Source organism: Cheilinus undulatus, linkage group 10, assembly GCF_018320785.1.
Source record: "Cheilinus undulatus linkage group 10, ASM1832078v1, whole genome shotgun sequence".
Taxonomy (NCBI): Eukaryota; Metazoa; Chordata; class Actinopteri; order Labriformes; family Labridae; genus Cheilinus; species Cheilinus undulatus.
The window spans coordinates 2,961,047-2,974,332 of NC_054874.1; the positions used below are offsets into that span (position 1 = coordinate 2,961,047).

Below are 13,286 nucleotides of genomic sequence, written 5' to 3' on the forward strand. Positions count from 1 at the left end.
ATTGGATGAACGTTCTGTCTGTCACATCTGTCACAAAACACGTGACATGGCCACAACTGAGGAGTTAGCTCCATAGAGAACTGCATAAGGTGAACCATGGCGACTATAGACATGTCAGTACACGACTTTTGTGGTTTTTGAAAAGAAAACAACTCACTCTGCAAGATGGATTCGCCAGTGAGAAACACGAAAACGGGTGTATCCATCTGCTTTGTAAGGTTAACTTCCTGTGTCATGGTGAAAAAACACATGAGCCATTAAGCCACGCCCACCCAAAACATCCAGATCAATAATCTTGTTAAACCACCAAGGATTTTGTTAAATATATTTCATGACTGTAAAGCCATTATCACTGACAAAACTACTTCCTTTCTCATGGCGAAAAAAAACTACGGTTGCAGTGTTGGATAAAAACTCATGACATTCATCGTGGTGCAAAGTGAAGGTCTTTTAGTGCAACTTGATCAGCCACATAGGAAATGTGGTAAAAAAAAAACAAGAAACAATAACTTTCTACTTCTTTTTCATGGCGAATAATGAGTCACCATGGCTGCAGCTTTAAAGATAGCATGGGGACACTTACAGGATGGCAGAAGTAGTGTTGAGAAGGACAGAGGTGAGCAGTAATGGAGGTTTTCATGTTATGGAAATCAAAATCGGTCTTTGCTGATTTGTAGTGTGGATGCTAGCAGGAAAACGTCTGGCTAAAATCAGGTAATAAAAACAACAAACAGAGGGGTTGATATTCTAACATGAAGCTTACTCTGAAATTTTCAGGCTACTCAGGAGATTCCTGCATGTGAATAAAATCACTTGAAGCTGTTTGTTAAGCATTTTCTACAGCGTATTTTGCGGGTCTTTCGAGGCTGAAAACTAATTAGCTTTCTTTAATAAGAAGCTCTCCACAGTGGGAGATCTAAAGTCAACAGAAACGATAATAAAATGCTTTAATCCAAACTTCTTTATGAACCAGCACTAATATCATATTTCTCTCTTTTCCCACAGACGCTCCATCCAGCGGGAGGTCTAAGAATGGATATGTTTTCCAGGGCATGGGTGAGAAGCTGCAGTAATATCACATTTGATTTTCTCAGCATGGGTCCTGCTCTTAAGAACATATTATCAGCACTTTTACAAGCACAGAGAACGTTACGCAGCTCTTTCCCTTCAGGATACTGGGGAGAATGGAGCAGTTTTTAACATGGAAATTTATTGCAGTACTTATTCATGATAATGCAAATGCTCGTGGCTGCTCACTGATGACCCATTTCACATTCTGGTGAGCACAGTCAGTCCCCGCGCCGCTGTGTTGTGAGGTTAATTAATGGGCAAATAACGAGGCAGATGATCTCTGAGTCACTGAAGGGAAGGGGGAATAATCATCGCTCAGAGGTCTGCACACTAAGGGTTAAGACTCGCTCTGTAATATTGCAGCTATTCTTCTCCTCCTCATAAAACTTGCAATCAAGACACCATATTTATCTTCTGTGCAATTAAGGAATTTATGAGGGGACGCCATTGTTCTACTGATGCCTGTGTGCCTTGAGGGGGATTTTTATTGGGTCTCTCTCTCTTGTCAACAGATGGCAGACTGATGGGAGGAAAATTAAATTGTCCCTTACTAATGGAGACGATGCTTATATATCTAGCATCTTAACCACATTAGAACAGTTTGATTTTATTGTACCAGCTTAATGTTCATATATAATTAAAAATGCCTTTAAAGGGCCAACAAAATTAGCACCGTGTCTCTTGTAGAATAGCGTGTTTCTGACATATGGAGTTGTTCAGTTAGTTTTCTATTGTCTATACCAGGGAAACTCAATGTGTGGCTCTGGAGCCACATGTGGTTCTTTTATGTCTTAATATTAAATATTATTTACCAAGAGAACTTTAAAAAAGGGAAAATTTTTGCTACTTTTCAGTGATTTAAGCTACCTTTGCCATAAATACCACTTTTTCCTACTTTTTCACAATTTTGCCACTTTTTCCATTTTTTTTCCATTTTTCACCAATTTTTTGGCCCCTTTTTGCCCATTTAAGCTACATTGCCCTTAAATACTACTTGATCCCATTTTTTTGCTCCTTTCCCCCCTTTTTTTTGCCATTTTTATCCCATTTTTTCCCTGTTCCCCCCATTTTTTGCCACTTTTAGCCCCATTTAAGCTACCGAATGCCATGAAGTACCACTTGTTTCCTGTTTTTGACCATTTTTGCCACTGCTGTCTGCTACTTTTATCCCATTTTTGCCCCTTTTCACCAATTTTTGGCCCAGTTTCACCCATTTAAACTACCTTTTGCCCTCACATACCACTTGTTCCCATTTTTTTTAACCACTTTTCCCCTATTTTTTGCCACTTTTATTCTATTGTTCTCCTTTTTCACCAATTTTTGGCCCCGTTGTGCCCATTTAAGCTACCTTTTCGCCCTTTCATACCACTTGTTCCCATTTTTGCCACTCCCCCCCCCCCCACATTTTGCCACTTTTATCCCATTTTTTCCCTTTTCCCCCCATTTTTTTGCCACTTTTATCCCATTTTTTCCCTTTTTCCTCCCATTTTTTGCCACTTTTAGCCCCATTTAAGCTACCGAATGCCATGAAGTACCACTTGTTTCCTGTTTTTGACCATTTTTGCCACTGCTGTCTGCTACTTTTATCCCATTTTTGCCCCTTTTCACCAATTTTTGGCCCAGTTTCACCCATTTAAACTACCTTTTGCCCTTACATACCACTTGTTCCCATTTTTTTTAACCACTTTTCCCCTATTTTTTGCCACTTTTATTCTATTGTTCTCCTTTTTCACCAATTTTTGGCCCCGTTGTGCCCATTTAAGCTACCTTTTCGCCCTTTCATACCACTTGTTCCCATTTTTGCCACCCCCCCCCCCCCTTTTGCCACTTTTATCCCATTTTTTCCCTCTTCCCCCCATTTTTTGCCACTTTTAGCCCCTTTTTTCCCCTTTTCACAAATTTTTGGCCCCTTTTGCCCATTTAAGCTACCGAATACCATGAAGTACCACTTGTTTCCTGTTTTTGACCATTTTTGCCACTGCTGTCTGCTACTTTTATCCCATTTTTGCCCCTTTTCACCAATTTTTGGTCCAGTTTCACCCATTTAAACTACCTTTTGCCCTTATAACCACTTGTTCCCATTTTTTTTACCACTTTTCCCCTATTTTTTGCCACTGCTGTCTGCCACTTTTTGCCCTTTTTCAGCAATTTTTGGCCCCATTTGCCCATTTAAGCTACCTTTTCGCCCTTACATACCACTCGTTCCCATTTTTGCCACTTCCCCCCCTTTTTTTGCCGCTTTAATCCCATTTTTTCCCTTTTCCCCCCCATTTTATGCCACTTTTGTTCCATTTTTGCCCCTTTTCACCAATTTTTTGGCCCCTTTTCGCCCATTTAAGCTACACTGCCCTTAAATACTACTTGATCCCATTTTTTTGCTCCTTTTCCCCCCTTTTTTGCCACTTTTATCCCATTTTTTTCCCTTTCCCCCCCCATTTTTTGCCGCTTTTAGCCCATTTTTGCCCCTTTTCACAAGTTTTTGGCCCTTTTTGCCCATTTAAGCTACCGAATGCCCTTAAATACTACTTGTTTTCTGTTTTTGACCATTTTTGCTACTGCTGTCTGCCACTTTTATCCCATTTTTGCCCTTTTTCACCAATTTTTGGCCCAGTTTCACCCATTTAAGCTACCTTTTGCCCTTACATACCACTTGATCCCCTTTTTTTGCTCCTTTTCCCCCCTTTTTTGCCACTTTTATCCCATTTTTTCCCCTTTTCCCCCCATTTTTTTGCCACTCCCCCCTTATTTTTTGCCGCTTTTCACAAATTTTTGGCCCTTTTTGCCAATTTAGGCTACCAAATGCCATTACATACCACTTGTTTTCTATTTTTTACCATTTTTGCTACTGCTGTCTGCCACTTTTATCCCATTTTTGCCCTTTTTCACCAATTTTTGGCCCAGTTTCACCCATTTAAGCTACCTTTTGCCCTTACATACCACTTGATCCCATTTTTTTTTACCACTTTTCCTTTACTTTTTGCCATTTTTTTCCCATTTTGGCCCATTTTCACCATTTTTTTTTGCCCTTTTTGCCCATTTAAGCTACCTTTTGCCATTAAATACCGCTTGTTTCCTTTTTTAAAACATTTTTGCCACTGCTGTCTGCCACTTTTATCCCATGTTTGCCCTTTTTTACCAACTACTGCAAGTGGGCTGCAAGAAGCCATGCGCAGATTTTTAAATTTTAATAAAATAGTAAATCAGATCACGTGTTATTTTCTCAACGTTTCAGAACAAACAAAGTCTCTGAATCAGTGTTAACGTCGTAAAACTATGACTGGAAGAATTATTCCATGTACAGATGCTGCCTCTTGTAACTCTGGGGTTCGGCTCCTACTCTAGATAAAGCACAATTCAAAACAATCTGTTGTATGTTCTTCAAAAATATTTTTCCCCTCTCTTTATTGTTTAAGAAAAGCAAGGCTGCCCAACAGCGCAGAGGTTAGCGCTGTTGCCTTACAGTAAAAAGGTTTCCGTTCCACTTCCTGATTTTCTGTGTGGGCCTTTCCATGCATGCATGGATTCTGTCCAGGTTCTCCCACCACCAAAGACATGCTCGTTAGGTTAATTGGTGGCTCTAAATTGGTCGTATAGGTGTGAGAGTGCCTGGTTGTCTGTCCAGTCAAGGGTGTACCCCGCCTCTCTCCCAATTACAGCTGGGATAGGCTCCAGCCATCTGCAGCATCAAAACAGGAAAAGTAGTGTAATGGATGGATGTGTAAGTGAAGGACTAGCTGTTGGTCCATTTATACCTGATATCCCTGCAGTTAGGCTGCCTGTGGACAAACCAGGATCATTACTAATTTATATTTCATGAATTTTAAGCATAAAGTACTGCTTTAAACAGTTAAAAGTTAAAATTGAAGACTGAATGTGATGCATTAATCCTAAATTCTGTTTTTCGTTCACAGAGCTGCAGGATGGGGGACAGGAGGACTGTGGTCAGGAGTCGCCCCTCCCTGATAAGGACCACATCTATGACAACCAGATCCAGCTCAGCATCTCAGGCATGTTTAAATGTCTGCATGTAACACAGGAAAATCTTCTCTGTGGTGGAAATATTCTCAGAAATCAGTAAGAGAGAGAGAGAACAGCTTTATAGACTAAAGTTAGTGCCAGTGTATTAATATCAGGTTGTTTCCTTCTCATGTGACTTCTATTGTCAGAGAATAATCTGCAGCCTCTGCAAACAGGAAATCATGTGTGCAAGCTCTGATTCCCTGGGCGATCATAACGGAGTCCGGCTCGTAGACATGAGCGGGCGGCGATTTCCCTGAATTAGCTGTAAACACATGACAGAATAAATCAAACTCTAAATCATTTCCAGGGAAAATATTAGAAAGAAAGTGCAGCGAGGATTAGTTAAAGGAAAAGGCTTTGAGGCTGTGGCAGTGTGAACGAGGGAGAACGTATCGGTTTAAATTTCTGTTGCTTTCATTCACAGATCCTGATTATCCCGGATTTGGACTTTTAAATACAACAAGAAAAGTAAGAATGGCTTTGTTCATTTATGCTTTTTGTGTAGCCTGTCGACTCATGACAGACTTTCAGGAACAATTCTGATGTCTGATGGTGAATGTTGACTTTTATAATGACAGGAGTGAATAACGGCTGCAGAGTCAAGGCCCTGCTGCCCTCTCTGCTCCGAACAGTCAACCTCACATTCAATTTATCGACGTCTCATCAGAGAAGTTAGCAGAGCTCCACCCATCTCTAGGAAAGGACTGCAAACTGTTTAAGCTTATAAGCATACGGCATTTTTATTTATTTTACCTTTATTTATCCAGATAAGAGTTCAAGATCTTTTCCACAAGAGTGGCCTGGCTAAGAGGTCAGCACCACCCGTCATAATAATAAAGCTTCTAGTGGAGTTAGTTCTGACGGTTTCAGATCAGTCTGGAGAGTTCTCATGCAGAGGGAAACAGCTAAACCAAATGCTGAATGCAAGATGGTGAATGAGTATGAATGAAAAGCAAAGTGGCTCTTAGGTCTTTGCAGAAGAGAACACAAAGAAGAGGGAAATAAACCAAGAAGAGCGTTGTGGATCAGAGTCAGCCAGTGAGTACACCTGCAAACGCTCAGAGAGGGCCAATCAGATTTCACAGAGTTCACAGTGATGAGTGAGGGGACTACAACCAGAGACGAACCTCAGAGCACAGCAACAGACAGAATTCAAAGACCATACCCCAGCGATATTCAACCTGTGGCTCTGGAGCCACATGTGGCTCTTTCTGGATTTAATTTTGGAAATTAATCCTCCAGAAATCATTAGAAAGGGAAACTTTTTTTTTTTGCCCTTTATCACCATTCTTTGTCACTTTTCACCTATTTAAGCTGCCTTTTGCCATTAAATACAACTTTCTTCTGTTTTTCCCTTTTTTGCTACTTCTTTTTGCCATTTTTGGACCATTTTTTGACCTTTTCACCATTTTTCACCCATTTAAGCTACCTTGTGACATTAAAAACCACTTGTTTTCTATTTTTACCCTTTTTTTTTCTAATTTTGCCACTTTAATCCCTTTTTTTGCCCCTTTTCACCATTTTTTGCCACTTTTCACCCATTTAGGCTACCGTTTGCCATTGAATACCATGTTTCCTGATTTTGCCCATTTTTGCCTCTTATTTTTGCCACTTATTTTCAGTTTTGCCACTTTTCACCTATTTAGGCCGCCTTTTGTCATTTAGTACCTCTTATTTCCTTTTTTTTTTTTTTTTTACCAATTTAAGTCACCTTTCACTCATTTTTTCCAAAATTTTTCCACTCTTAGACCATTTTCTGCCCTTTTCACCATTTTTCGCCCATTTAAGCTACCTTGTCACATTATATACCACTTTTCCTATTTTTTTTGCCCATTTTTGCAACTTCTTTTTGCCACTTATTCCCATTTTTGCCCTTTTTTACCATTTCTTGCCCATTTAAGCTACCTTTCCCATTATATACCACTTTCCCCCCCCCCATTTTTGCCATTTCTTTTTGCCACTTCATTACTTTTTTTTTTGCTTCTTTTCACCATTTTTTTGCAACTTTTCATGCATTTAGGCTACCTTTTTGCATTAAATACCTTTTTTTTCCTTTTTTTGCCCAATTTTGCCACTCATTTTTGCCACTTTTTTCAAATTTTGCCACTTTTCACCAATTAAAGCTACCTTTAGCCAGTAATTACCACTTGTTTCCTATTTTTCCCATTTTAGTCACTTTTCACTCATGTTTTTTGCTCATTTTTGCCACTACTGGACCATTTTTGCCTTTTTGACCTTTTTTTTTTTGCCAATTTAAGCTACCTTTCCCATCAAATACCACTTGTTTCCCATTTTTTTTGCCCATTTTTGCCACTCGTGACTGCTTTTTGCCCATTTATAGTCATTCTTCACTCATATTTATCACCATGTTTTTGCGTTGTGACCTGTTACTCTTTTTTGTCACTTCTCACCCATTTTTGCTGATTTTAGACCATTTTTGCCATCAGTTATGGCATATTATTATTGCTACTTCAAGCCGTTTTTGCCACTTTTCCCCGCTGAGATTGTGGCTCTTGCAAAGGCATTTTTCAATAATTTGGCTCTTTGGTTGGGCATGGCTGAGTAACACTGCTGTAGACATTGGGCTGAAGCTCTCATAAACAGAACATCACCATAATCAAGTAAAGGTAAAAAGGCTGCAGATAGAAGACGTTAACAAGCTCTGAGGGAGAAGCAGGCATTATAATAGATCTCTTGTTTCACCGCGAGTTTGGTGACCAAGTTTGCAATATGTGCTTTAAATGACAGCTCACGATCAAAACCAATTTCAGTTTCTGCAGAAGACACTGAACATTAAAGCAGACTGTAAAAACTCAAAATCAACTATGTAAATATCTGCACATTTATCTCATCAACCAAATTACTTGATGATCACAATAATGCTAATAAGAATGATTTTAATAGTAATGATAATTTTTGCTGACTACAACAGTAATGGTGGTGAGAACAGAGGAAATGAAAATGATACTGTAGTAGTAGTGAAGGTAGACAGTCATAGCCGTAGTTGTGTTGTTGGAGTTGTAGATAATCTGTTTCTGATTTGAACTTTTCACAACCATTCGAGGCTTTTATAACTGTAGTATCACAGTGATATCACCCTCCAGGTCGAGATGTTCTACTTGATATTTGCTGCTGTGATTATCTTCATCATGACCTCCTGCATAACTGCACTGATTATATTCACCACTTCCTCTGGTGTGATATTGCTTCAGCATTCTGCTTTTATGCACCTTTACAACATGGATTCAACTTCCCATGCTCTCCTCTCTCATTAGTATGTAAAGCCGATGAACTTCCAAGAGGAAGTGCGCGCCCACAGAGACCTGGACGGCTTCCTGGCCCAGGCCAGCATTCTTCTGGATGAGAAAGGTGCCACACTGGATGAGGTCCTGAGGCGGATGCTGAGTCACGTGGAGGAGAGCTGCGACGCGGACGAGATCATGAACTCTCTGTTCACAGACGCAGGAGGAAAGGAGTGTAATGGTGAGCAAAGCAGCAGAGATGAAGGTTTCCTCAGAGCTGGAGGATAGTCTACATTAAAGTGTTAAGTCCAAACCTCTTTTTTAAAGGTACTGCTTGAAATTTCCAGCCCATCTTTAAATGAGAATAACTCTGTAACTACAGCTTCTATTTGAATGATCAAGGTACAAAAATGAAGAGGATACTGGGAAATTTGTTCAGAAGTGTAAATATGTGTAAATATGTTACTGGGTCAGATTGAATAAAGTTAGCACACACATTAGAAATGAAAAATTTTGTTATTGCCAAATTTTTTTGCACTTTTAGCATATATACTATATTGACAAAAGTATTCGCTCACCTGCCTTGACTCGAGTATGAACTTAAGTGACATCCCATTCTTAATCCATAGGGTTTAATATGACCTGGGTCCACCCTTTGCAGCTATAACAGCTTCAACTCTTCTGGGAAGGCTTTCAAACTCTCTCATCCATGTCTTTATGGACCTTGCTTTGTGCACTGGCGCACAGTCATGTTGGAACAGGAAGGGACCATCCCCAAACACAAAGTTGGGAGCATGGAATTGTCCAAAATCTCTTGCTATGCTGAAGCATTCAGAGTTCCTTTCACTGGAACTAAGGGGCCAAGCCCAGCTCCTGAAAACCAACTCCACACCATAATCCCCCCTCCACCAAACTTTACACTTGGCACAGTGCAGTCAGACAAATACCGTTGTCCTGGCAACCGCCAAACCCAGACTCATCCATCAGATTGCCAGATGGAGAAATGCGATTGGTCACTCCAGAGGATGTGTCCACTGCTCTAGAGTCCAGTGGCGGCGTGCTTTACACCACTGCATCTGACACTTTGCATTGCACTTGGTGATGTATGGCTTGGATGCAGCTGCTCGGCCATGGAAACCCATTCCATGAAGCTCTCTACCACTGTTCTTGAGCTAATCTGAAGGCCACATGAAGTTTGGAGGTCTGTAGCCAGTGACTCTACAGAAAGTTGGCAACCTCTTTGCCTCAGCATCCACTGACTGTGATCCATCATTTTACGTGGCCTACCACTTGGTGGCTGAGTTGCTGTCGTTCCCAATCGCTTCCACTTTGTTATAATACCACTGACAGTTGACTGTGGAATATTTAGGAGCCAGGAAATTTCACCACTGGACTTGTTGCACAGGTGGCATCCTATCACAGCACCACGCTGGAATTCACTGAGGTCCTGAGAGCGAGCCATTCTTTCACAACGCTTGTAGAAACAGTCTGCATGCCTAGGTGCTTGATTTTATACACCTGTGGCCATGGAAGTGAGTGGAACACCTGATTTACATTATTTAGATGTGTGAGTGAATACTTTTGGCAATATAATGTATATCCCCTAGAAATAATGCAGTTGAAGTCCAAAAATCTCCAGACAGGTGAAATCCCCTTGTGCCATTTGGGCCCAATTTGGCACTATCTCTGCCATTTGAAAATTCTCAGGTATCAAACTTCTTTTTTTGGTACTCAGATGCCGTTATAGGTGGTCAGACCTCCATGTAGTTCCCTTTCAAAGAAAGTCTTACGAAGGAAACTAAAGTTTGACACCAAGAGGAGCAGATTTATTTTCAATGGCACAAAAAACAACAAAACATAAAGTGCAGAAAACTAAAAGAAACTGTTGAAACAACTGGAAACTACACAAACATGACTAGAATCTTCAGTAGAGGCTGGGCTTTCAAGTGTTTGTGTCTGTAGTACCAGGCGCCATCCTGCAGGGGGCGGAAGTGTTTGCTTACGTAGCACCACAGCTGCTTTAATATGTGGTCGTTGATTTGCTTCCTTTTTGAGTTTGTGGTGTAGGTAAAATGGTTTGTTTGGGCTTGTAGCTGAGCGTCTTCTGTTTAATTTGATGTGTAATATCACTATTTTTGTGTAAAACTAAAGTTCAGATCAAGCTAGCAGAACCACATTTGGTCCTGCTCCAGCTTAGTTTGGTGCTCTTTGTTCATTGTGATGTTTTATCCACCTGCAGTGCACCTTCTGTCAGAGACCATCCAGGGGGTGACCTCTACAGCCACTGGGGTTCGTTATCAGCAGTCCTGGCTCTGCATTCTGTGAGTTTATCCCCATAACATAGATACACTAGTGCTATTTTGACTAATTCTTCCAGACAGCAGCTCAGCAGAGTGCTAATCTTTGTTTAAAGTCACTGAGTTCACTTTACTGTACAGGGAGGCCACAGAAAAAAGACATGCAATGGAAATGTCCCTTTATTTTGGCTTCAGCAGGGACTCTGATTTACTGGCTGAGAGTATTCAATCAATGGTCTTGATCATGGAGTTTTTTTCCAGCTCAAATGTGAGGAGTCTGCAGAGACGTCACGTCTGCATCGCCCGCCTGGAGCGTCCACAGAACTGGGGCGTCAACTGCTGCGAGGCTCGCTACGTCGTCCTCATCCTGGCCCCGCCCAGAACAGTGATGCCACATTTATTTATTCTTCTGAATCTTCTTAAATAAAGGCTATATGAAACTAAAGAACCAGCTAAATATCTGTTTTTCTTTCTCACTGTCCTTTTTAGAAAAGCACCAAGACGGCCATTGAGCTGGGCAGAACTTTTTCTACAATGTTCTCAGACATTTCCTTCAGACAGAAGCTTCTGGAAGCCAAGACCCAGGAGGAATTCAAACAGGAGCTGGTGTTTCAGCGGCAGCAGCTCTCTGCTGTCAACGAGAAGCCGGTTTCAGAGGAAGTGGAGGACTCAGATCCACGCAGAGGGAAACCGATTCAGGTGTGAACCAAGAGCCAAAGTGGGGGGTGTAGAGGAGACAGTGAAATATGGAGAATTTACTGTGATTTCAACAGCATTTATAAGAATAACAAGACATGGCCATGCATCTGAAACAGATGCATTATGTCATACTAATATAAAAGCCAAAAATCTGAACCTTAACCACTGAAATACAACTAAACAGAAACAGAGATCTACCAAACATTTCTGCTTTTATAACCAACGTTAAGATTCTCTGCTGACGCTAGCGCTCCACATGTGGACCACCCTCATGTTTTCCACTCCATCCAGGCAAATAAAGATGTGATGCTCTGAAGCAGTGATACTCAACGTGTGGCTCTAGAGCCACATGTGGCTCTTTTATGTCTTAAATGGAAATGTTATTCCCCCAGAAAACCTTAAAAAGGGAAACGATGACCTCAGAAATCATCCATTGCAAGTCACATTAATCAGTTTAAATCCCCACATTAATACAGTTGGCTTTAATTTTCAACTTTTATTTTTTGTCTGTACATTTCCATTGCCCTATTTTGCATTTTTTTTGCCTTTTTTTTATTTTTTTGCTACTTTTAATCCATTTTTACTGCTTTAAGTCCACTTTTGCCATCTCTTTTTGCCCATTTTTACTACTTCTATCCCACTTTTGCCACCAGTTTTTGCCTCTTTTACTCTGCTTTTAGCGATTTGCAATCTTTTCTTTTTTTGCCACTTTTTGCCCATTTAAGCTGTGTTTTGCCGTTAAATGCCACTGTTTTCAGATTTCTTGCCACTCTTTACTGTTTTTTGGCCATTTGCCCAAAATTTTTGCCCATTTTAGTCACTCTTATAATCATTTTTTGCCATGTTTTTGCCGCTTTTTGATCATTTGCCCCACATTTATTGCTTGGTTAAATCACTTTCACACTAACTTTTGGCCAGGTTTTTATTGTTTTTTGCCCATTTAAGTCACTTAATCTCTCATCTTTTGCCATGTTTTTGCTGCTTTTTGACCATTTTTCCTACATTTTTGCCCATTTTAGTCACTTTTACATTCAGTTTTTGCCATGTTTTTGCTGTTTTTTGGTTTTTTTTTTCCAATGCAAATCTTTTTATGTTATCTATTTTTCCACTTACTGCCCTATTTTGCAACTCTTTCTCCCTGTTTATCCATGTTTCACCCACTTTTGTGCCATTTTATGCCTACTTTGCCCCTTTTTGCCCCTTGTTGCCATTTTTTGCCACTGTTTGACCATTATTTGCCACCTTGTACTGATTTTTATAGCCACTTTAATCAGTTTTTGCCACATTTCACCACTTACATTGTGGCTCTTGCAAAGGCATTTTTCAACAATTTGGCTCTTTGGTGGAGCAGGGTTGAGTAACGCTGATCTAAAGGAAAAGCCAGTTTATCTGACCATCCTCTCTCCACTCTCTCAGCCCGGCCGGAGGAATGAGGAGCAGCTGGGCCACAGACTGCAGAGCTGCCAAACACCGCTATGGTTTCTGGCATCAGAATGTGTTACTCTGAGTAATGATAAACTACTTCATTAAGTCCAGTGTTTAAATTAAGAGGAAATGTTTGGCCCAGCAGGAGGTTAGACTGGCGGGAACACCCAAATGGTGCAGGCAGTGAGAGCATGTCTTTGTGCTGTGAAAGAGCAAAGTTAACAAGAGGTTGAGGCTTCAGCTGAGGCCCTGAGCGAGCATGGAAGCAGGGTAGACTGCTGCAAAGACGTCTGCATAAACATCTGGGTAATTCCAAGACAAAACCAGGATCTGCCACATGAACTAAGACTATAGCTCTACAGTGATATTTTTAAAAATGCTCTGTTATCATATGCATCAGGAGGTCAATTATTAGTGGAACCACCCTTTAACCATTGCAGGGATTTCAATGATGATAGCTATAGAGGATATGCACTGACATCACTTTCAGCCAGTGCCATGTAAGGCCGCTCATAAGGGGGATAAAGGGGTA

General features: G+C 40.7%; 1 protein-coding gene and 1 long non-coding RNA gene across 3 annotated transcripts in view; one reads left to right on the forward strand and one right to left on the reverse strand.

Moving 5' to 3' along the window:
- LOC121516823 overlaps nt 1-13,286 on the reverse strand; it is a 142,995-nt gene that overhangs the window by 117,567 nt on the left and 12,142 nt on the right. The window lies entirely within an intron of this gene.
- The window catches only part of LOC121516820 (sodium bicarbonate transporter-like protein 11), a 57,949-nt gene that overhangs the window by 28,716 nt on the left and 15,947 nt on the right, over nt 1-13,286 (forward strand). For both annotated transcript variants that reach the window (XM_041798236.1, XM_041798237.1), the window contains exons 2-8: nt 1,006-1,056; nt 4,983-5,078; nt 5,516-5,559; nt 8,367-8,574; nt 10,573-10,654; nt 10,892-11,015; nt 11,120-11,329. In XM_041798236.1, the coding sequence (XP_041654170.1) occupies nt 1,006-1,056; nt 4,983-5,078; nt 5,516-5,559; nt 8,367-8,574; nt 10,573-10,654; nt 10,892-11,015; nt 11,120-11,329 (815 nt within the window). The remainder of the gene's footprint in view (nt 1-1,005; nt 1,057-4,982; nt 5,079-5,515; nt 5,560-8,366; nt 8,575-10,572; nt 10,655-10,891; nt 11,016-11,119; nt 11,330-13,286) is intronic.